We start from the raw sequence: 25,439 nt of genomic DNA on the forward strand, positions 1-25,439 counted from the left end.
TTATACATGAAATGCAGAACCAAGCTGGACAGTGAACCACACAAGTGCAACACTCTAGGCTCTGACCCTCTCTTGTTTTCTCCCTTTAAAAGCAGCAATTATCTATACTTTTTCTCTGCTGATCTGGTAAAACTATAGCAATATTTTAACAAGCAGCTTGAAAACAGCACTTCCATTTCATGATGTCATATTACCTTCTAACTCAAAGTTGACTGAGATGTTAAGAGTGTACAATTACTAATTTGTTAGTCATTAGCCTGAATGATTTAATAGTGTATTATCAGTTGTTAAGCTACTACTCCAAACTTGACAGCATGAAAATTCTGATATTAACAACACATAACAGAAAAAAACAGGAGGAAAATTAGTTATAAACACTAGAACTTTATTTGTTCCTTGAGCTGACTATCACGTCAGTTTGAAACTGACATCAGCCTCTTTCTTCATGGTGAATCTCTGCTTGGATTTAGAAGGTGTGCATATTTAAAATTTAAAATTCAGGTGACAATTCAATAAAGTTCCCTGGAAAGTTACATAACTAGTCCCTTTTAAACACCTCAAGAGCATGTTGAGTATAGAACAACTCTCTCTGCAGTGTTTATACATACCTTGGAAAAGCATCAAAGCAATAGGTTTTCCTAGTGTCAGGAAAAGCTACCCGTAATCCAGACATCAAGGGAGAATGAAGGATTACTGCTGCGCACTCGTACCGAGATGCCAGGTCTACTGTAGGGACAGTACCAATACTCTGACCATACAGAATAATGTTCTCAGGACTAACACCATACCTGTAGAGAAAAGAAACATGCCTTTTAAAAAAAACAAAAAAACAAAACACCAACATATTTCACATCACAAAAGCAAAAAACCAAAACAAACAGAAGGAGGGGGGATAAAAAACAAAGCATCCCTCCTACCCATTGTAGCTCTTTAAAATCTATTCCTAGGAGACATGAATTTACAAGTCTAAACTTTAAAACAGTGCAGTAAAGTAAATAATCAAAATATTGCACAGGCTGAAGAGAACTATCCTCAAAGAAGGCATGTCAGTTTGTTTGTTAATCTTCACCATCTTCATGAACACCTCTTATCTTTCACTCCACAGCACAGCAAATTACAAATTATACTTCCCCCCTATCCAGAGTCACTCTCAGGAATTTCAATTAGATATTCTGGAGGCTAACAACCTTTCTGCCATTAAACAAGACAGTTACTCCTCTGCCCACCTTTCTTTCCCCACAGCTGGAACAAAAAGACCCAACTGCCTTGCTAGTGTAGCTAAAGACACCAAAGAGGATAAAAATTTGAGAGGATAGTTCTGTTAATTTTTTCAATTTCTGATCAGTGTAAGTTATTCCTCATTCTTCTTTTCCAGTTCAAATATGCCAAGCTTATTTTGTTACTATAAAGATACATCATTCCATAAAATTCAGGGTTCATAGGGAGTCCTGGATGGCTCCCCAATATTCCCATCCAGTATATAACACTGTCCTAGCTTATGTGCTTTTTTACAGCTGCAAAAGAGTTGAGGATGACACTAATTTAGTTTTTACTTCAAGTATGCAAAATATAAAGGAATTTGGAAGGGGCATAGGAGGAGGCAACAGTGGCTAGGAAGAAGTGAAGAGTACAATAGTATTTGGCCCCCACAACTTGTTAGGAAAGTTGCAAATCAAAGCTGTTACTCAGTTAATTATAAAATATTTACCCAGAAGATTTTTATGTGTAACTCCACTTCCTATTGCAAGCCATATACAGAATAATCAAGTGCAGAAGAAAACACATTTCTAGTAGAAAATAATTTGTGCAGAACATATCTTTTTGCCAGTCTACACTGTCTACAGTCCTGCTGTCACTGCTGTGACAATGAAAATCAAAACCTACAGTTTAGGCTATACCCAATGTACACCTGCAAGGTTTCAATTTCCTTGCAAAGCTGATAGCGAGGTGTATGGCAGACCTGGATAGTATTTGACTTTCAAGCAGCTAAATGATTGGGTATGTGCAAAAGAGAAAATTACAATGGAAGAACAATCAATTAATAATTAAAATTACAATAGAAGAATAATCCAGTACTAATCATCCAACTACGGACTGTCAAGATTGCCTGGTTTTAGGATGAAGTAAAACTAGGCTGGATTGTAGCCTCTGTGAAACTGAAATTTTCTTAATATTTCTATACTGCTGAGCATAAGGGTGCTTTTGGCATCTACTGCAATATGAATAAACAACTGTATAAAAATATCTCCCTGGAGTAAAATTTTATCCTCTTGGTAACCAAGCAGCAGCTCACGTTGGTGGTCTATCACCACAGCCATGGCCTGATGTTTTTAAAGAGATGTTGTGAAGCTCTTTTAGGATAATTTTTTCTCCCTTACTGTTAGAAATAGTTCAGCACACAGTAGAGACCAGTTGATTTTGGTATGCATGTTAACAGAATCTTGGAGCAAAGTCTTATCCTCAGTGACTTCATTCCAGCTGTTGGGTGAGGAAAGCTGGAGGCATGTACCTTTGAAGGCAGCACATGCATCCAATCTGCTGATCTACCAGCTGTTGCATCGTATTAAAGACTGGCAGAAATGCATCAACATCAGGGAATACAAGAAAACGGGACTGGAACAAGATCCTCTACGTGGCACTTAAGTAGGGATGGAATGATAATGCTGGTAGGTTTTGCAATACCATCCTGAAATCCAGTATCACTACAAATGTAAAGTCCCCTTTCTAAGAGATTTACAGTCTAAGCAGAATATGGAAACAGATGCTTGAATATCAACCACAGGATAACAGGACAGCATAGGGTAGCAAGAGAATTCCTTCAACACATACAATTGCCTTAGAATGGCAATTTTCTTCAACATTTATCTGCTTTGGATTCATGCCTTTTGATGTTATTTTGTTTCTGAAAACAGCTCACACTGTAAGTGGAGCACCTTGCTGCTGTGGCAATAGATAATCTAGAAAAAAAATAATCTCAATTTCATAGTATGCCAGCTGAAGTCAGACACAGTCTATAGCATCATTAAAAAAAACCCAGAGATCTCTAAATTTCAAGTAGCCCTTCATGACCAAATAAATGCTACAACTATTTAATATTTAACTCCACAGAAAGACAACATGGCAATTTTGACAAAAAAAAAATCATAAAAGGGTATTGGGACACTGACTTAGTGCACTTGTAGCCCGTCATTAGGTCAAATGTCTTTTCCACTTTGTATTCCTACTGACTGACAACTAAAAGAATCTCTGAGACTGTTTTAGTTAGGGACAGTCCAACTTCCCAAGACAGAAGAGTTACTGTAACAGATTTATCTTTTTAAGCCCTTTACCATTAGGCCATCAATCAGAAGGTGAGACATCAAGCTCACCGCAAACATCAGCGGAAACAGCTACATGTAAAATTTATTGCAAGGCCAAAAGACACATGACAACTCATAAGCAAGGGCCATGAATAATTGACATGTGCGAGGTTCTTGGAGCTGAAGGCCAGGGCTTGGCTCTGCCTTCACAAATGCTGCCCAGCTGGTGACTCAGCAAGCACCGTTCAACGAGGTACAAAATGACCTGGGGATTTTATCTTTAAAATACAGTATGCTTTAAGCAAAGGCTGGGTCCCTTCCCCACTCTCTGCAAACCCCCTTGTGGTATTAGATTCTTGTGCAACAGAAATAGTGATACAGAAAGTGAAACAGAAGAGAGGATGAGAAGACATGGATAAGAAGGTGGCAATGAAAGGGAAACTAAGTGACATAGAAAAAGGCAAAAGACATTCTGAAAAAAGAGGAATCCTGTTACAATCTGCTCTCCTATTAAGGAAGAAAGTCCTTCCACCAGCTAAACAGCAGCTCCTAAAAATATCTTCCTTGAAACACACAAGCTTTGGTCTCTGTGGAAACAGAGCTCCATCCAACAGAGAATGGGACCCAAGTTAAATTTATGGGCATGCTCCTGGACTTCTCCTATGGAGTCCATCAGAGAGTTCAAAACAAGCAGGGCAACATTGCAATGTGGAAACCAGCCTTCAGCAAAACCAAAGTAGGAAGCAATTTAAACAGTTACCGCGGGCATATGTAAAACACTGATTTGACAAGGGGGAACGAAAATAAAGGAAAAAAGGCAGGCATGCTTTCTCCCCCCAAGGAAAGACAATTTCCGAGAAGTGCAAAGCTACTGCCGTTTAAAACGATGCAAGCGTTTCTGCACCCCCTGACCCACAAACACTTATCAGGTGGCAAAGTTCTCCAGCCTAGTCTACTCTCAATAACCCATAAGTAGATTATGTGGATTACAGATTACATTTCTTATGTATGCAGAAAAAGCCCCCCAGCTATCTTCACAAGCAGTACAGCTATCTGCACCTACAACTTCCCAATTCAGGCCAGGTCTAGTTAAAGCACCAACCCACTCCACAGTTAATTGTAATACAATAATTTTTTTTCCCCTGTGTTACTGCCTCAATTTAAACAAATTAGATTTACCAGCAATTCTGGTCTCCTTATGCTAGCATGAACTATGTGCACAGAAGTTGGCTATTAAGAATCCACACCCCAGACTCTTCTACCTACTCCTGCACAGAGTAGTAAGGGATCTCAGTCACACCAACAGGTCAGTGGAACGGGGGAGAGCGAGAATATTGCTGACAGTGAGAACAGCAAAGGAGGATGGGACAGAATTACTACCAGTTCAGTCTGCTTAGCTGTATGGTTGCGGCTTGGGCCATCTCCCTCCTCAGTTTCCTCATACAACACAGATGATGGTATCAATTGCCTTTGTAAAGCGCTTAATGCTTTCTGGCTGACAGCACTATGTACAAACTATGTATTATCATAAAGCAGCTTTAATTATGAGGATAAGATACTGATTCCCTCCCCCCATCCCCCTGCCCCAGGGCTTCAGCTTTGAGTGATACAGATGGAAAGTTTACCATTGCTATTTTTACTCTCTCCTGACTCAGTTGAAAGCACTAGTGGAATGCTGCTTCAGGGACTACAGACATGTCATACAGCTGAAGCCCTGCAGTGTTCACGGTCAAAGTTACAGCATCTGTGCCAATCCTCAAAGGTGCTAAATACATATTCATTAGTGAGGCCAGTTCTTTTTTCAGGCTTACTGAATCAGTGAAGTTAACCACACCTTACATCTTCAGTTTTGAAGTTTTATGGTGTTTGCTGTCCCAATATCCCTTACCTAAACTGGAAAGCGTATAGAACAGCACAGATATGGCAACAGCAGCAAATCAGTTTTCAAAAACAGTCACAGTAGCTATCTAGGCAAAGCATTTTCACTACACAAACCCCATTCCATAATGCTGTCAAGACCTACTGTCTCACTGCTACTAAGCTAAGGCAGCTACTGGTGGTCAAGTTCTTCCTTCCAACACAGTATATCTTGCAAGGAGACTGAGTTTGAAACCGTGCACTCCCCTCTCAAGGGAAACACCACAATGAAATAATTCATTTTCAAGACACAAAGAAAATCCAGCATATATCTGGAGCAACACAAATCATGCCACATTTGGAGGAAATAGTGACTCCTAGAGTATTTTCACTAGAATATACATGTGCTTAGTTATAATACGATCTTCATAGGCTATTCTTCAAGTCTGTTTCTTCCTGTTTATACAAACCCTTCTGTCACAACATATTATTCATTCCCTTTTCAAAATATATTCTCTCTAAACTTCATAATCCAGAGAAATTTAGATCACTTGTTAAGAAACACAGATAAGTTGTTCTGTAGCATCATTATACACTTTCATAAGATATACATCTACATTTTCAGAAATAAGTTGTTATTTAATCCGCTATGAATCTAAAAATCTAATTTTGGGGGTAGAAAGGAAAACCAAAAATTCTCAATGAAGTAAAAATCCCACATGCATATTGCATACCTTGAACAAGAGTTTACGTTGTAGGACCTTTATGTTAAGAAAAACCTCAACAAGAGAAGTTTGGTCAATAAATGTTATTTGCAAGTAACTTACAATATCAGAACAAAAAACTGAATTTCACATTGTGCTTCATCAAGTACCACTCCAGCATGTCAGCCAAAATACCACAGAAATCACAGCAGATTTTTAGCCTAAATGCCAACACTAAATTGAGAGCAAGGCATTAGATTAAGCATCTTTGGTGTTAACCATAACAACATCTGTCAAATGAGAAAAATTAGATCTCAAGATTCACAGGAAACCCTGGCACACAGCAAGAGTCCCTGTGCCAGTTTCTCACTCCAGTTTCCTTGAATTCACACAAACATAGGTCTAAAATTGTTCACTGTTTTACTGAGCACAATAGACACTGATTCTTTAAATTATGTGACGTATTCTTCCTCCTCTACTTCCTTCCTGTCCAAGTCCACAAGTACTATGTGATTCAAGTTCAGGTACAACAGACTCTTCGACTTCACACTTGCATTGTAGTAAGAGCCAAAAACGGTTTGCCTAGGATTCTGGCTTATAAAGCTGCAAAAAAAGAGACAAATTTTTTGGCATATATCCCAGCACACTATCACAGGAGCAGACAAGTAATTCCACAAATGTGTTCACACTCAAAATAATTTCAATGGCTGCCAGAGAAATTTAATCGAGGAATCTGACACAGTTTTATATCACCATTATTTGAGCACACCAGATTGTCATTTGGTTACGCTAATGGAGAAACCCCAGTGCTAATCAATACAGGCTAACTAATACTGGATTTACAGAATGAACCTATGAAAACCTCCTGAAAATGCCCTCTTAAAGGCCATTTTGGAACTTCATTATTTGCAAATATCACACTACTACAGGCTTGCTGGACTTTGTGACTGTAGTGCTCATTCAGCGATGTACCAGCTCTTCTTTTCATAAAAATAAATGGATGAAGTGGAAGCAACCTCTAGGCACTTCTTAGGATGATCATTTGCACTGCAGTAGCTTTACTTATACCGAAGCATAAATCACTATAACTGCTTCTTGATTACTGCCTTGTGATAATCAGCGATCTGTTTTCAAATGTTGAGAACTGTGCTCAAAGTTCAGCCAAGTCCTAACAAGGATATTAAATATCACTGGTGAGCTCAAGCAACCATGAAAAAAGTGATCTACACACTGCTGAATAGTGAAGTCACTGCAACCTTGCCCTGAACAACCAGGGGAGGTAAAGAAAGGCTATTTCATGGGATTCTCTGGTACAAACTGTAATTAAATTACATTTTAAATTAAGTGAATTATGCTAATCTACACTGAATAGCTTTGGAGTGGTTGTTGGGTGTCTTTTTTTTTTTAAATAAAATCCAAAGAACACTAGTTCCTGTAAAAAATTGCTCCTTTTTCAAATACAACTTTAAATTACCTTGTGTTCATCTGCCTTGAACACAGGCTCCTGAAGATGTCACGTTTCAAAGTGGGAAACACCTTCCCTAATAAAGTAAATCTGCTCAGGACTCAGAGCAAAAACCAAGCACTCTTGAACAGTAAATCCATTCCCCTCCTTTTTCCCCCAGCTTCACCATTATAAGTGAGTTCCTTCTTCCCTTTCAACACTCATTTTGTTGGAGGATTTAATTCCACACCAAGGCAGCACTTCCACTTGCTTGTCTTGCACCACACGTTTTTGAACCAACTTACCACCACCCTACTGCCAGCCCAGCTGTGCCACAGATAAGCAGGCAGGTAGCAGGTCCAGCCTGCGGTTTGTCTTCTGTTACTCGTAAATCAGGCTCTGTCCTCACAAACATTTACAGTTAATGATCTCACAGCAGAGATCATTTGGCAAATGCAATCAGACTGCACCTATCCATTCTAATTTTTCAAGCATTTTATAGAAATAAAGAGTCAAGAGAAGCAAACCATAAGAGCATACAAAAATAATAGATAGTATGCATCATCAGCCAGGAAAGAAGACTTCTTCAAACTTACGTTCTGGAAGAAATCTCTTCCAAGCTAGCTGAACAGTAGCAAAATGCTGCGATACAAAAGACAGAATGGGCAGAAAATATGCAATCTGTGCTTGCAGATCAATTTTTAATTTTTTAAAGGAGCTACAAAGTAAAACCTCCTTTGGTTTCTCTTGAATCGAGAACTCAACTGTATTTACAATGTAACTCTTCACCACCACAACCCAGAATACTAAATTTTGGTGTTTCGTTAATGTTACATTGCTCATTTGTCTACCACAGTTGTATGTATAAACAAACAGGTCTGGAACATTTGCTTCTGCCTGACTGAGGGTTTGTTTGTTTTTTTCCCCTAGATAGCAGGGAACAAGGAAATAGAGTTCTCATTAAATGTGCATTGAAATTTAAGCAGGAACTTGTGCCATGGGCACGCTGATATAAGAGAACAGAATAACTTTGCCTCTACAATCACTCTTTCCTACCAAGTGAAGGTAGCAAGAAGGCCACTGCCAAGCAAAGCCAAACTCTTGTAGGACATCCAACAAAAGTCAGCAATGATGTGGCTGAGCCGTCTGTTTGAACTCCTACCTTTATCATTCCACTACTTTATGACAAAAGGCGAATAACACTCCAATACTCAGTGTGCATTCATGCAATGAGAGGAAGGGAGCACTTTCCTAAATTAAGTCCTAAATAAACCCCCCTCTAATGTTGGGGGTTTATTTTATCTCCCTAATCACAGGAGGAAATGCAATCCAAACCCACCATAAATTGAAAGACAAGAAACTAGTAACAGTGGAAATAGGAGTTAAACACATGGATATTCCCACTCCCCCCAACTTTCTTTGCTTTAGCAACCTTAAAAATCAACTCGAGTTCTGAAGCCAGCACTGTGTCACGAGGTTATGAAGATACACACATGTTCTCTGCTCTTCATAGTTTCTTGCTTCTCCCAAAGTGCTTTCTTAAAGCAATCTTGATTTACACCATTTAGTCCCAAGACACAATGGGTAGCTGGCATACTAAAATGAATCTCTCACTCAGTTATGTTAAAAATAGAGCACTGGAGTTAACTTCAAGAAAGTATTTTGCATTTAATTAAGATGCTCTGTAGCAAATAAACGTGGAATACAGAAGTCTTAAGCTTTATTTATCAAAGACAGGAAACCTTTACTGGCCACTAAGACCTATCTTCATTGACCACAGCATCAATAATTCACAAGATCTCAGTGAGCTACATTCTATTATCTAGTCTTTACTGTAACCAGTGTACAAAATCTATATAGCCAGTCTCTGAGGTACATTTAAATAACCTAAGACAGCAGAAAAAAATTCTGTTACTTTCACAGAGAAGCTCAGTCTATAGTGTCTTCTGGAGTGAGGAATTCATTATCTTCACCCCCAGCTTCTATCTCATCTCCATCCTGCTATGGTAGTTTTATTTCAGCTGCACATATGGTACTCTATGTTTTATAATACAGCAGAGCTAAGACAGATGAGCATACTCCTCACAACATTTAACAACATGACATTAAAACTTCGACAATCCTTTTACTGTTGCAAAAAGCCTGCACTTTCACTTTGGATACCCTACACTCAAAGGCTGAAAGAAGAAATAAACTACGCCTTAAAATGGTACTCCTGTAAGGGTTGTTACGAAGAGCAAGAAAAATTTGATGATATCCAATGTACCTAAACACAGTATCTTTTTATATAAAGACTTCAGGTAAAACAAGTATGTGTCAACTAACACAGAAACTATGCTTGGAAAAAAGTCTCCTCTGATTCCCTAGGAAACGGTAAAAAAACTGAGTGCAAATATTAACACTGGTTATGCATTCCCACAAGTTTTGTGCTTTCATAGCTGTTTCTTAGATTTCAGTTACTTCCAAACTAGAGAGCCTTGCCTTATTCCCGAGGTTGAAAATTCACAGTGAGCCAATGCATTCTGGCTCACCTCCCAAGCCCATCACATAACCCTCCTCACCACCCTTGGCTCAGCACTGGGAGACTGAGGGTTTACAAGCCTGGAGGAAGCAATCTTGCTGCTCTCCAACAGTTCTCAAAGCATTTTTGTTCAGAAGCACTGTATTATTCTTTTAGTACTCCCATCTGTTTATTGGGGCACCTCTGACACCTCTTGAGCACTGCTCTTATCCTAACTCCTCTTCACATCAAACACTAAATTAACTTTCTGATGCATTTCCCTTATCTCTACATACCTATAGCACCACGCAACAGTTTAAGGCCATCCTGCTGCAGCACTAATTGCCATGAGCTGCACCTATGCAAGACTTAAGCCTCTGACTCATGAATTGAGATTACTTATCTGGGAAGGATCACAGTGGCTTTTGACCAGAGCTGCTGCCTGCTCCACCCATCTCTGACATTTCAACCCTTTCACCAGGTAGAGCTCAGCTGCCCACAAAGCAGGGAATAACTGCTGAAATGCACAAACAATAACAGTCAAAACAAAAAGAAATGGTACCAGCTAACTTTTCCTTAAATATATCAGGCTGTAGTTTCTGAAAATACAATTATCACTGTATAAGCATATAATGAAACAAGACTAACCCTAAACTGTAATCAAACTGCAAAGCTTACCTAAAATTTCACACTTCTAGATTTGCACAGCTGATTAGCTGTACACACTATAACTTAGTAAAAAAGGTAATCCCAACCTAAGGATTTTAAAACAAAAGTACATGTAAATTCTGCTGAAGGCAGTTGTCTAGATGCTCTAGAAGAATTAAATAGTTTGCTACTAGAGACTAATACTAGGAAGACTAGATAAAAAAAAAATCAAAGCAGACCATTCAAAAACTTTGATACCTAAAGACTTGGCCCTGAAACTACTAAGGTAACTAGTCCCACCACTGAATTAAAAGAAAACTACTTTTTTTGGGGGGTGGGGAGCAGGTTCTGCTTTGCGCTTTGGTTGGGGTTTTTTCCATTCTTACCTTCCTTTTGCATTCCATTCCACCTATTTACTGTAATTTTATTTACGCTTCAGTCTCTAAGTAAAAGCTATTTCATCCACAGGTTTTACAAAGGACCTCACGTTTTCAAAGATAAACAGCATTAAATGATTAGTTTTGCTACGATTCTTTAATATAGTTTCCAAGCCATTAAATGTGAAATGTGGCATTGGAACAGCATTTTACCTCACATCACTTACAGACATTCATAACTATATCTAGAAAACAAGCTGATAGTTGAATCTTTTATTATCCCCATAATGCTAATGGTGGAGAACGAAGAAAAAGTTGAACAGTCTCAACAAACAGCAGGTGCTTGTATCCAAAATCCTATTACAGCAGACAAAGTTAAAGCCATTTTCACACTGTTCTTCAAAGATCCCTGGAAATCTGAATGCACCGTCTCCCACAGAGCGCCAGAGCCAGAGTCTGAGAGGATTACATGGGAGCTGGAATGGATAAGGCCTTGCAAGTCTGCAAGCAGACAAACTGGATGCATCATTTCTTCCCATCCAGAAGCATTAGTATAGCTCTGGCAGTGATTTGAGTCTCTGACAGAAAAGGGATGAGAGGGCAGAAAGGCAGGATGGAGGACAAGAACGGCAGAGATGTCCTGATACAAACGTGATTAGTACCAATGAACTAGTCTAATATTCCTAAAAAGAAACGACTGCAGATGAATCAATCTCACCCCAGTATATGAATATTTTATCAGCCAGCATTACATGAAGATGACTCAGCTGGCAGTAGGATTTCTCTCTCTCATGTACTAACTTATACACCCAAGCACTGTCGAAGAGCAAACAGTGTTATTAAATAAGACTGGGCTCCTCTCAAAGATATGCAATATTTCATAAACACTGAAGGGCTCTATGCAGAAGCCAAGTGAAGAAGTGTCATGGCCTGTGTTATTTAGGAGACGGCACATCCTGCTTGGATAGGTCTCTCTAATTCTCTGGAAATATTTCATGTTTCTTTGAGTTCCTCTAACCATTTCCACAGATTTAAAGAAAAAAGGCAGTATTTCCTTTTGATTTAAAAATCAAAACAATTGGCGCTTCCTCTGCACTGACATGTCTTGTGAATCATAAATAGGATGAAATCCTACTTGGATAATTGACACTGTAACCTCTATTTTTCCTCTCACCCCCAGATAAGTGGGGAAAAGACATACCAATTTTGTAATTGCTCCAGACACTGAGTTTTATTACCGTGTGAATCCATATGCACTTAAGCATCTGCTTTCAAAGAAGTGGTGAATTCACAGCCTCACGGAGCAGCACTACTCTCCTGATGAGTCTCTCCTGCCTTCTCTCAATTACCTATTTTCAGCTAGATTTGTTAAATATTCTAACAAATACCAGGAGTGATAACTGACAAATGGAAGACGATAGTCATTTCATGAAAGCAATCTATGACTAGAAAAGAATTTTCCAGCATCTTCTCAGAAACAAGAAAACCTCAGTGTTCTTTCTGTCTCTGTGTCATTTTTATATTGGCACTCTGACTTTTAAATCACTCATCAATTCCTTTCTTCCTAAGCATCCTCAAATTCTTCCATTCCTGTCACTCAAAGATGGGCTGACTTGACTCTACCAGGATTAAAAATTTGTTGCTCCACAAAATCTATACATTATCAACCCAATACTTAAATCTGCACTGTTTCACACTTCATTTTCCTCTTGTGCATGTTCCGTTAATGAACTTTTAGCACGCTGAATGTTCAGGCCCCAGTAACAGTCAATATAAAGCTAAGATGATTAAAAAAAATATACAGCAATCACCAGGATTAACAGCACCAGATGTTCTAAAACAGCAGACCACAGATAACTAGTTCAGAGCTTAAAAATCAAATTTCCTAGCCAAAGCCCTTATCATCACAAACGCAGGGGCTAAATCCCTTCTCCCTTCTCCCAGTACATACTACTTAGAATGGTGAACAACAGAATTTAGCAAAGTTTTTCCTGGGCACTTCTGTTCAGTTGAAGTGCTCATGAAACCTGCCTTGTGCTCTCCAGGAACTTGACAACATAGCACAAAAAAAGTAATTTATTACAGAAACAGATGTTTGCATTTAATTATATGCAAAAGCATTAAGTGTCATTAAATTTAATCTATTTTAAAGTAACAAATACTAGTCTAAGAAATGGGAAGAGTATTTCTGTGCATTTAGAAAAGTAGTAACTGTCTCACAACTTTCCTAAACTCACATCAGAAAATTTAGTCCTGAAACCAGGTCATATGTACTTGTTCAGCTTATCCAGCTATCTTATTTGGCATGATCTGAGCTTCTGTGGAGTAAAAGACATTCTGCCCAGATTGTGCAAATCAAGAGGTTTTAATGATGGTCAAACAGCACACTTGCATACTTTGTTTTCTGCCAACATACCTAGTTAACAGGGCCAATTGCTTTTGTAGCCTTTTTGGTGAAAGATTTCTTGCTAGTCATTTTACCCCCTCAAAAAAAGGGTGCTTACCAATTAATAGTCAGCTACTCCACAAGTAGCAGAAGTAGCTAGCAGTGGATCAAGGACAACTGCTGATGCAATCACTTAAGTGCATTATTTCAGCTGATGCTAAAGGTAGAAACTGACCTGCAGATCCATCTTAGAAAATTTAAGAAATAAAAATAAAAGGGAAAAGCGAAGCAGGTTCCTGGACCAGTGTTCTATTTGCCTCTATCTGTGATACAGTCCTTGTAAAGCAAGCAGGCTTCCTACCTGATTACAGTATCGCTAGAGAACAACTGGTTACGCATGAAAAAATTCTTAGCAATTCCAGTACATGCCACACCAACACTTAACTGCCTACCAATAAACCAGCATAGCATAAAGAAGTCTTGTGACATTGGAGTTTCTATTTTTGAAATAACAGATAACAGTGCAGTGCTTGGAAAAGTAGGTGTATTAATGTCTACATTATGGCCAAATGCCAATTTGGATAGTAATGTTTTGGCTACGTTGGTTTTCTGCAGTTCACCATTTCATCACACATGCACTTTTAGTTATAAGCTACTGCTTTTTTCTCCCCCAACACACATTTTTCATATTTAGCTCTGCACACAGTTACATTTTACAAATGAATAGTGTTTCCCTTTCTCCTAGTACCACAAAGCTTCCAAGACAGAGCCAAAATAGAATTATTTAATGAGAATTTAAAATATATTTAAAGAGAAAGTCTGATCAGTTCTACAGTGAAGAGGAGAAAAGAACATAGTTCACATTAGACTATTGTCCAGAAGCACTGGGAATAGTGGAAGAAAAACAGACTAACAATGACAAACAGTGCTTGCTAATCTGAGTTCCTCCTCTCCCCTTGAAAAGCCCAGTAATAAACTTAGCTAAGTTCAAGCTAACATCGCTTCCTTTATTCCAAATTAACACTCACTTCATAATAAAAAGAAAAGTAGAAAATGGCAGTGAATGTCCAACCAAAGACATTAATAATCTTTGGTTCAGTTTCTCCTGCTGCTGAAATGCAAAAAGTTTAGAACTACATCCAGGTAAGAAACATCCACGATCCTTAGGTTTAACGTTCCTCATTAATAACGTTCATAAAGTGGATTTTTGCATGGAAAGGATCTTATTTATATCAATAGTCTGTTCAATGCTCTATGAAAAATGGTCTACAGATCTTAGATGAGCTTTGACAGAAGGACATCCAATTTGGAAGGGCGGTATATTTGGCACCAGCCTGCTTAGTCTCAGCAGAATAATAAAGGATAGAAAAGAACCCAATAAACCAAGGAGACTTTACAACTCTCACCCTCTACAAAACTGGGTGAACATTGAAGATTTATGACAATCTTATCTTTTACATCAAGAATTCAGATCCAAGTTATATTCGAGTACATTCTCTCATCTTCATTCTTTGTTAAATCAAATACAAATTACAATAATTTTTTAAAAAAAATACAACTATATTTGTGCCTGTATTCCTTCACAGATAGTAATTTCTGCATTATCAGATTTATTTTTAGTACAAATTTCAAAAACAGGATAAAGAACTCATTGTACTGGTTTTATACACAGGGGGCTTCAGAAGTGAACATCCCATTACATGAATAATTAGCAAGAACTCAGGGGAGACTGCAGAGGGTTTCTGTATCAGAGAAGCAGACGTTCGGGAGCTGGCAGAGATTCAGCAAAAGTCAAAACCTTTTAGGCACACTGGTCAGCTTAAGGTTAAAACACCACTTAATATCTTAAACTACTGTACTGACTCCTGAAAGGGTGGTTCTTGCATCAGAGAGAGATACCTGCAATGTATGCTAAGTCACAGTGTAATTATTAACCAGTCCGAGGCAAAGGTTACATGTTCATAAACTAGTAGGCATAAATATAGCAACACTGTAGCTGAAACACTACCCCACCTCTTCCTACAACTCTGGTACTTTTACAGCTGGTTAAACTTAATGAGATGCTCATACCAAGCCTGAAAAACTAACTTTTTCTGTAGTATTATTAAGACACATTAAAAACCATGCTTTACTAGAAAAACAGACTAGCTTTTTACAGTAGGGAACAACAAAAATATTACGAAGAAAATATGTAATACAACTTAACATGCAAATTGAGGTACATTCCAGTCTTAGGGGAAGGAGGAGACTGACTGGCTCTTGACCAGCTGCCTCAAGGTAAGAATTGTCCAGGGAACACCTCCAAAATAAATATTATACCAAATTAGCTACTTCATTTTAAAAACCCAAAACAACACACCAAAACATACACACGCTTCTGTGAGAAACGAAGCTATAAAAAACAAATAGCATGCTGGAGAAGACTTTTGTAAATTTGCACTGGAGAACATGCTTCAAAAACAAGACCATTTTCTTGAAAGATGCCACCTTCCCCAGGCTGTCACACAGCCAGCATCCTACTTAAATAAATTCATCAGATGTTGGGGAAGACTATACAAAGATGGGACAAAGATTAAGATCTGTAGAAAGAAACCAGTCCAATGCTTAAGGCAGCAAGTTAACTACTCAAAATTTCCTTTAAAGTATACATGGTTCCATACACCATTTTGGTTGCAAATACTTAACAGAAGTCCACCCCCGTACTGCTGTTGGCTTCTCTTTTATTTTGCATATTATTAAGGCTTGCAATTTATTGTACAGTGTAATAGTTAAAACAAAGTGTCTTGTTTAATTTATTATAAATAGCCATTAAGATTCATGAAATAATGATAAAATAATCTAAACCTTAACCTCAGTTTATCTGTACACTGGAAAAAAATATATAGCTGTTTTTGCTTCTTTGCTGATATAGAACTTGAAAAATGGTGTTCAATGAGAACATCCGAAGCAAAGCTAACCAAAAGTCAGAGAGGACAAATGTCCAGAAAGATCCTATAAACTGAGCAAACCCCTTTCTAAACAACCTTATTAAAAGAAACATTTCAAGCCATACTATTTAAAGGGTGCTTTCCTGAGAAACATGTTGAAGTTGGTCTCAGAATTTTCAGACTTGTTGGATCCCATTATCCATTACTCCATAGTTGTTCATTTGCTGCGCACAAAAAGAAATGGCCATGCCATATCATGTCACAAAGTTAAACTGATCTAACATACTGGGATCTTAAGAAATTTGGCAGTGTCCTGTAAAAAAAAACAAATCTCTGAGCTATTAGCTGTCCCTGCATGCCTTGAGAAGGGTTATTTGCCAGACACTGATGTATGCAGCTTGTTTCAGCAGCATGCCTTGGCCGATAAACAAGGCTCACAAGAGTCATAGTTCTTAAAGTAACATTTCTACATGTAAGCAGGATTTTTTAATCAGGCATGGTAATGCAGATCTTCCTAAAAGCACACCCAAAACTATCTAAACCAACAATTAATTTCAAATTAACAGTTTAAAAAAGCATTTTCATCTTGAAAGGTGTACCTAGAAAGAATTTCAAGAGACTGTACCAATAAATAATATTACTGGCAGGAAAGCATACATGAAGTTTTCCTAACAAATTCGCAATACAAAAAAACCCAATACTTTGAGATTACCTCTAATTTAAATTTTTCCCTCTGGACTTTAAGGCAAGTGCACTAACTTAAAACCTCATCTTCCACATCAACATCATTCTTCATTAGTGAACCCACATGGAATTCCCCTTTCTAAAAGTTGAGCTGTTACAGATCTATTTCATGATTGTAGGGATTTTCCCAAAGACATGCATGTGCTGCTCATCAGGAGACATGAAACCAAAGGTGGGAAGGTGGGTGGGCATTGAGCCAGATGCTACTGTTTAGCACAATTTCGTGCCTTTGTAGTATTTGGTCTCATAGTCAGCAAATCCAACCACAATGTTTAACGCCAATAGGAGAAGCTTTGTTCTGTAAAGCTAACATAGTGGTTAAAAGAATATAGAGTAACGATATGGATATAGATAATGCCAGTATAACACTGTCATTATACAACTGGCCTACGTTTGCACCTTTCTGTGACTGTTTGCGAGCAGCATAGCTTAATGCGCAAACATGCCACAATAACCCATTTTTCTCGCATTAGCCTGTGGAATACAGAATGCAAAGATGTTCCTCAGTCCTTAAGCTAACACTATGCACTATTCATCCCATTCTACATTCTTAGCCTTCTATTAAAAGCACTTTTATTCCTCTGTGTTCATACAGAGTTTCCCGGGTTTATAATCACACACTTCCATCGCTCACAAAACCTGACACATTAAAAAACCCATGCCAACGAAACACTCAGTTTAACTGAGAGCAGGAATGAAATTCAGCTTCATCATCAGATGTCAGGCTGAGCATGCAAGACCAGTGTAAGTCATTCGTCTAAAAACTAGAAAGCAGGACAGTCAAGATGAAGTAGTAGCGAATGGGTCACTGAAATTGCTTATTCAATTCACACGTACTAGTCTCTAGTGATGTCAGTTACCCACTATCTACCAGCTCTCATAGGTACAAGAGGTTTGCCCCCCTATTGTATTTTAGCCCATGGAAACCCAAGTTTTTAGAGTTAGACAAAAACCAATCCTTAATTATTTCTATTTCAGATCAATATAAACAGGCAATATCTACTCAAATTAACATGAAGAGACACTTAAGAGCCCAGCGTTCAAAAACTGTAAAGATGCGCCTTTCCTAGATTCAAGAAAACACAAGGAACCCCTCATAACACACATACCTTCAATTTCTCTCAAGTGCAGTGGCAACTGAAACTGCCTTCTAATCAACAGAGAAAGACTTCTGCCCTTTTTAGGGGCTAATGGGCAAAAGCAAACCTCTATGTGCCCAAGCATGTTAGGTATAAGGTAGTCACAGCTTATTTTAATGACTCATTTCAACTGCTTCCAATGCAGCCTTGTAATTGATTTGTATTTGTGAGGGAGGGCAGTTATTCATTAAATTTATTGGTGGCTTGTTAATTTATTAGTGGTACACGATTTTGAGACTGTTGTCTTTAAAGCCAACAGAGAATGCAACTAAGGAACTAGTTTCTTGATATTTTGCTTAAAAGTGTTTTTGGGGCAGGGTTTAAAAGTAAAAGTTGCTATAATCACATTGCCCTCTCCACCAGGCAAATGTCATATTAAAAAGACACACATACGTTACAGAAGTTAGGCTCAAAACAGCTTGGCACTGCCTTTGTACTAGTCTATCTCCACTTGAGGAAGCATCACAGGACCAAAAAAATGAGAAAACCAAAGAGAATCCATTTTCTTCATTCAATATGGAAATAGAAACATCTATTTGCTCAAGAAGTGTCAGTTTTCCCCACAAAACCAGTTCCTGGCAAATAATCCACTTCTGTAACTCGAAATGTTCTCCACCTATACCCACAGGTATCTACGGTCCTGGATAGCATTGCTAATTGTTTTGGGTTTTTTCTTTGCTCTTTTTACTTATGTTCACAAGTAATAAACTAGTATAAACTTAGCCCAGCACTTAGAAACACTCCAAAATAGCAGAGTAACAAAGGATAAAGGTTGAATTTTGGAGGGTTTTTTTGGTTTTGAGGTTGAGATGGACTGGAGATTGACCCTGGCTTCAGAGCAAAACCACTGAGGTTTACACAGTCCTAACTCCACTGTTAAGAACAAATTGAACAAATCTGAGCGTTACCAGCAACATGCACAGGTCAAACAGCCACCCTGTAACAACCACCAGCTCAGTCTCAAAAGGTGACACACTTCTCTATCCAGAGTGAGAAAGGGAAAAAGCTTGCCTTTCTCTTCTCGTACACTTCATGCCATTTAGCAGTGCTAAAAGCAGTCAGAAACCTTTAGTTACTTCAGCACGTAGGATTTAGCAACACGGTCCTCTAGAAACCTTTGTGTTCAATGCTCTGATGATGTTGAGCACCAGGTCCTACAACCTTTGCACGGCAGGGTAAACCAACATCTCCGGTTCAGGCAGCTGAACTTCAGGACTATCTACAGCCAGGATAACAAGCATTGTTAGCCAAAGGCCCTTTAGCAGCTTATTTTTCTTCCCAAATAACACTAGTTGCAAAACATTCTTGACAGGGAAGAATCTTTTTTTTTAAACAAGCTTTTATCTTCCAGTCCTGACAGAAGTAAGGAAATATTTAACAAAACTACTTTTACTTCAGTGACTAAACTACGTAATACGACACCAAAGCTCAGTAAACATTTAACTTTGAACATCAGAGCACCTGTTTTAAACAGTTGTTGGTATTCCTCCCTGCAACGCTCATCATCTGAATTAATCTCTCCACTGCGTGGACAGCAACAGGAGACTATTCCATGTGTTTCTATTTTTGAGCAAAGTTGTATGCAGTTTTTCTTGAAGTATTGACCATGGCAGGTAGAATAAGTTCAGTTTTAGAGAACAGTCTCTTTAAACAATCCTTTGGAGACACCAGATTAACATTATTAAAAAGCTGGAAGTGGGAAATACCCTATCAAAGCCAGTGACAGAAAAATCTACCAGGTGATGCACCATGAACAAGGGGAACCCTATTAGTCCAGGACTATTTATAGTGACTCTGCCAAGCACTGCATTTGGCCATGTCAGGAATTTAGTTGGTAACTTTTTATCAAAACCTCTAAGTATCCCATCTAAAGAACTCTGGTTAGATCATGCACAGAAACACAGTGCTAGTGAAGGAAGATTCTGTTGCAAAGACAATTAAAGTAGAAATTAATAATTTTGATAAATCAAGGTAAAAAAACCTGAAGCTATTATTCACCTAGAAAGCTGTAACCACTTCAGCAAATCCGAATGGAAACGAACTAAACCGACACAACCTCAGCAGATTAGTTAACACTCTAGCCTAATCCAATTAGGTGCGTTACCTAATTTTACTCAAATGAAAACTGTAACACTTTTCCACCAACTCCTGTAAAGGAAACAGCAATAAGAGGAGACTGATAATCAGCACCACAAATAAAATTCCCATATAATAAAACTTTTTTTTTAAACATTAAATTTGAGGAAAAAGTGTAAAAAACTATTTAAACAGTCTAAACCATCTGCTATCCCCTGACCAAAAGCCCTTGCATTTTACTATACCATTTCACAATTCAATTGCTTTCATCATGCCATATTGACTAAGAAGCTTAATGAAAAATGGAAGTGAACCAATACTCCCCTACGGACTTAAAGACAAACTCAAATGTATGTGTTTTGAGAATGAAGGATTTAAACATTACAGTAACATCTATCATTTATCAAAAACTTAAATAGAAACAGAAAATACTAGTTTATATTGTGGACCATGAAAAAACATCAAGCTATACTTTGTTAAATGCAACAAGAACAGCTCTTCTAAGCAATTTATTAACTACATTTTCTTCACCTCCTTTCAATATCCAAAAGATGGACTAATAGGTTCTCCTCTTTGATACTCTACTACGGAAGCAGAGGGAGAGGGAAAGCAGTGCCTTCTTTCGTTTGACTTGTGATTTTAAAACATTTCACAAATCTTCTCCAAATTTTTAGAGAACATACAAATTGATTTTAATATAAATAGCACACAATCAACAAAGTAGTCATGGTTTTGTGCTTAAGCACTGTACCCAAACCTTAAGCGTGTATCCTGTTTAAGTACTGTACATTGTCTTAATGTAAAAGTGTTAGAAAGTTCAACCTTTCCACATGGAATTCAGGAAAGGAGGGAGGAGGATGACAATCAAGGCATCCTGTGCAGATGTTGTACTAAGTCAATCAGACATTAGAGTAAGAGTTAATCACATCTCAATAAAAAGCAGCAACTTAAAACCTTCTGGACCATGAGAGAAGACAGAGTCCGATACAGCTTCTCTTCAATCTGGTTCTGGAACAAACAGAAAAGAAACAGACCAACCTGCCTAAAATAAAACACGCACAAAAAATGTCATCTGAAGCAATGAAACAGAAGATTCTTTTTGAGAAACATTTAGATACCAGATGGAAACTTGTTAATCAAGTGGAAATAAATATATATAAAAGCCCAAATTAATTACTGAGTAATACTTGATATTGCAACTAGAGCAACCAATGCTACAGTTACACCTCTGAAGGAACATCTATAAAAACCTCATTTCAAGGGAATAAAATTACATGTCAACATCTTTACCTGGGCTGAAAGACAGTTAGCATTCAAACTTAATAATTAGTAAAATTATCATTTAAGAGTATACTTTATTCATCAGGAGAGACACTAATTTAATTAGAATCAAGGAAATTAAGTTATTCTTTACAAAGACTAAAAGAATAGAGAATAGTTGACACTGATTCTGCAAAGACAGACTGATAGTTGAAACTGAACAAAAATCTTGATGCATTTATTTTTCATCTACTGTTTACAAGAGAGTTTTATAATAATTTGTTATGTAAGGTTTGATACCTAAATGTGTATGTGATAGCAAGATCCTCATTTCAGTAGCTTGAACAAGTACAGTCAAAATTTGCAGCCCTGTTTGCAACCGCAGTCAACTCACTTGTTTTGTCCAAGGTTAATTCCCACCTTACTCAGGGCAAATTTCAAAATACAGTGATGAATTAACGTTTGCTAAGTATCATTGGTATTTCACAGGAACAATTTAAAAAAAAAAGCAAGCATCTCAGACTTTCAACATTCCTTTCTGCTGCTAGGTAGAACATCTGGTGGATTCAGAAGAGCAACAGCTTCCCACAGAACTTAGCACAGATGACTAAATGCTTTCAATGGCATAATGAACCTCTCCTATTTTAAGACTTCATTTCTAACTCTGCATTACAGTTCACTACCATATGACCATAGGCCAAATGTTAGGAATTTGCATTAAGAATGAAAGCATACACAAACTCCTGAAAGCTACCCATGAACTGCTGCAGCAGAAATGGTATAATACGACATTTTACCTCAAGAAGCAGACTTGCATTTTTACAGCAGAATATTTCACTTCATTGTGAGCCACTTGGACTTACTAAAAAGTGCTAAGAAATGATCTGTCTTGTAAAGTTCACACTACAACTTAGAGAATTCAACAGCAGAAAGACTATTGTTTTGACTCACACGTGTTACAACGACAGTTATCTGTTAAAAGACAGAATTGACTTTTTTTTTTTTAAAGCTTACATTTTACAGTAACCGATTTCTTTACTGGGCACCTAAAATACTGTAATATTTCCTCTGGCTCCCAAAAATCTAATCAATGATAACACAGCTACTCTAACAGTACTCTCAAGGCAGCACTAAGATGTGGGACTTAGAAACATGGCAAAGTTAAGAGTTGGCAAATTCAACCCCCCAATTTAAGGAGGAAAGCAGAACCTACATCTTTTTATAAACCTCTCCAGTCACACTTTAATAGAAAGAACCCAATTCTCAGAGCAGTCTAGGCACGTGTTGGCATCACCCGCTGGGTCAGGCTTCTCAAAAGACTTAAGTGAGGGAACCCCTTATTTCTGGTTCTGCATAGATCTTGAACGTGTACTAAATGCCTGTCAAGACAGGAGTACTTCCAGGCAGATGTGAAAGTACTTTTTCAGAGCTCTAGAATGCTTTCATGAAAAAATACCATCAACTAAACATTAAGAGAAACAGAGAAAACCCAGCAACTGAAGGACAAGCACTACCTAGGCCTGGTTTGGGCACAGCACTTTTCCTCCCTTAAACCTTACTTACATCATCCATACGCATAACAGTGGCATTTAGCAATTTACTCTGCATGCAGCACATCAAAATTATTTCTTTACATAAAAACATATTATTTACATTCAAGCAAAATTTTTTTTTTTTTTTGAGAAAGTGTCATGGAAAATGAACCCAGAATCTGGTTTACTCACCAAACAGTCAGAACACATGCTACCAAAGGGTAACTTCCTCCTAAACCTTTCTCCGCCATGCTCTTAACCTGACTTGGACAGACCAATGTCAAAAGCCGTTTGGACTCCATGCCTGACCAATCCCTGGATCCTTGAAAAGCCAATTATCTAAATTAGTAACAACTCCCGTCACTATTTTTGAAGCTGGCACGTATCCCTAAGATAGACATTAAATACTCTTTTCACGGAAGCCAAGTTCATCTACGCAACCCCAGAGTCAAGAACAGAAGACGTTGATCATTCTTTTCACTTGCCCTACTGCAACAATTTAAGCTTTTTAAAGCTCTCCCTTTCAGGATATATTCTGTGAGGTCCTACCTTAAGAACCACTTCCGCAACAGCAAAAGGAACTCATTGTTTCTGTGGACAGAAGTAGTAACAGAGGCCCAGGGACGGCAATCAGTTGTAGCAAGGAACCAGAGGCAGCAGCCCTGTTCAGGACTTCTACAAGTCAAGGGCTCCCTGTTCCTACTGGCCATACTACCTTGCCAGAGCCTTCTCATTGCTGCTCTATCCCTTTGGATGCCACCTATTTTGGCATCTCCTCCTGGCAGAAGCCCCAGCTCTACTTCCACCTGTCAACACTTTCTCCTTCCACCCCGCTACCCTACCCAATTTCATAACAGTTGTTTGGTTGCCAAAAGAGAAAGACCTCTATGTCGCATGAGCTTGCGTGAAACCCCAGATGCATCACAGAACACCTGCAGTTTCTTGGTAAACACTAGCCTAGGCTACTGCCAAATTCAGTCAAAGCTTTGGCTCACCTGGGTTACCTCTAAGCATGGACAGTGGTGGGCAAGTCTCGAACAAAAGGGTTTTTTACACCCCGCAAGCTCAAACTGCAACCAGCACCAGTATCTCCTGCTCAAGATGGAGATTTTCAATGATGAAGCGATGGCTAACATAAAATACAGCTGAATAAAACCCTAAATCTAGAAAAAGCCTAAGGACGAAGGTTTGCGCATCCTTTTAACAAATGAAGCCATCCAGCAAATCGCATTGTAGCTGTTGATGGAACATCTGGTGAGGCCATCGAAATAACTCAAACCAGCTACAAACCCTTCCCTTCCACCTCTCAGCAGGGTAATTGTGCAGACACTGGGCTTATCAGGATTAAACGGAGATACAAAAATACCTTGTCCCCAATACCCATTTACCTTGTCCTGAGGGCCTGCCAGGCTGCATCAATGTCTGCATACAGGTTTTTCTCAGAGGGCTTGCCGGTGCTCACCCCGTAGCCAGAGTAGTCATAAGAGAAGACGTTGCAGTTGATGCGGGAGCCAAGGCCAATATAGAAGCTGCACATCTGGCCCAGGTCCACAGCATTACCATGTGAGAAGAGCAGCGTGTACCGGCCAGTGGGGGCACAACGTACGAACATGCAGCCCAGCCTGTTATCTCGAGCCGTGCGGGAGAAGAACACTTCCACAGCATCCAGTTCCCGCTGCGAATACTGCCAGTCCGCCCGCTCGCTCAAGTGCAGACTGCAGGTGCCCGATCCCGTCGGGGTCCCTGCCCCGGCTGCCGCCCCAGCCTCCTGCTGCTGCTCAGGCTGCAGCACGGTGTAGGTGGGCTCCGGGGGCAGGAAGGCCAGCTTGGCAGCGATGCGGCTGGGGCAAGGCGGGCAGCAGAAGAGCCAGCAGAGCTCGCCCAGAGAGAAACCGTTCATTCTGGGGCCTTGTTCTGGCATCAGAGACACCGGAGAAAGACTATACTGGAAAGAAATCAAAGCAAACCAACCCAGAGCCCTCCTCCAACGCAACCTGCGCACCTTCCTGCAAGGCTACCTGCTGCCCTCCCAAAATGCAAACGACGACAACCTTGGAGGAACTACAGTTCAGCAAAAACAGTGCAGCTCTTCAAAGAAAATGCGCTTATAAAAAAAACCAAACCCCACAAAATATAAGCGAAGCACAACCAGCCCTTAAAAGCCCCACAACTAACGCTACAGTAAATGCAACCCTCTAAAACGCCTCCCTAGATGCCCTCAAAGAAACTAACTCTCACGTATATGCAGACATTTATAAAATGAACCCCCAGATCCTACGGCTCAATGCGGCGCTCCAGAACTAAACGCGGACGCCCCCCGCGCCGGAGCCGGCCCCCCCGCAGGGAACATGCAGCCACACCAGGCACGGGCCCTTCCCCCTCACAGCACCACCCGCGGCCCCCCGGCGCCCGCCCGCCTCCACCCGCTACCGGCCCCGGCCCCCAGGGACGCCCAGCCCCGCGGCCCCCGCAAGGCAGCAAGGGGCCCCCCTCGGCGCTACCGCCCCCGGCCCGGCCCAGGCACCGTCCGAGCGGCGGCGGGAGGA

The 25,439-nt window shown here is 39.3% G+C and overlaps 1 protein-coding gene across 1 annotated transcript in view; it reads right to left on the reverse strand.

Moving 5' to 3' along the window:
- ABHD17C (abhydrolase domain containing 17C, depalmitoylase) overlaps nt 1–25,193 on the reverse strand; it is a 29,981-nt gene extending 4,788 nt beyond the window's left edge. The window contains exons 1-2 of the mRNA XM_009811861.2: nt 24,282–25,193; nt 609–788 (exon numbers count right to left, since the gene is read on the reverse strand). Of these exons, the coding sequence (XP_009810163.2) occupies nt 609–788; nt 24,282–24,814 (713 nt within the window). The 5' untranslated portion in view covers nt 24,815–25,193. The remainder of the gene's footprint in view (nt 1–608; nt 789–24,281) is intronic.
- Nucleotides 25,194–25,439: the final 246 nt, after the last annotated feature.

Source organism: Gavia stellata, chromosome 13, assembly GCF_030936135.1.
Source record: "Gavia stellata isolate bGavSte3 chromosome 13, bGavSte3.hap2, whole genome shotgun sequence".
Classification (NCBI taxonomy): Eukaryota; Metazoa; Chordata; class Aves; order Gaviiformes; family Gaviidae; genus Gavia; species Gavia stellata.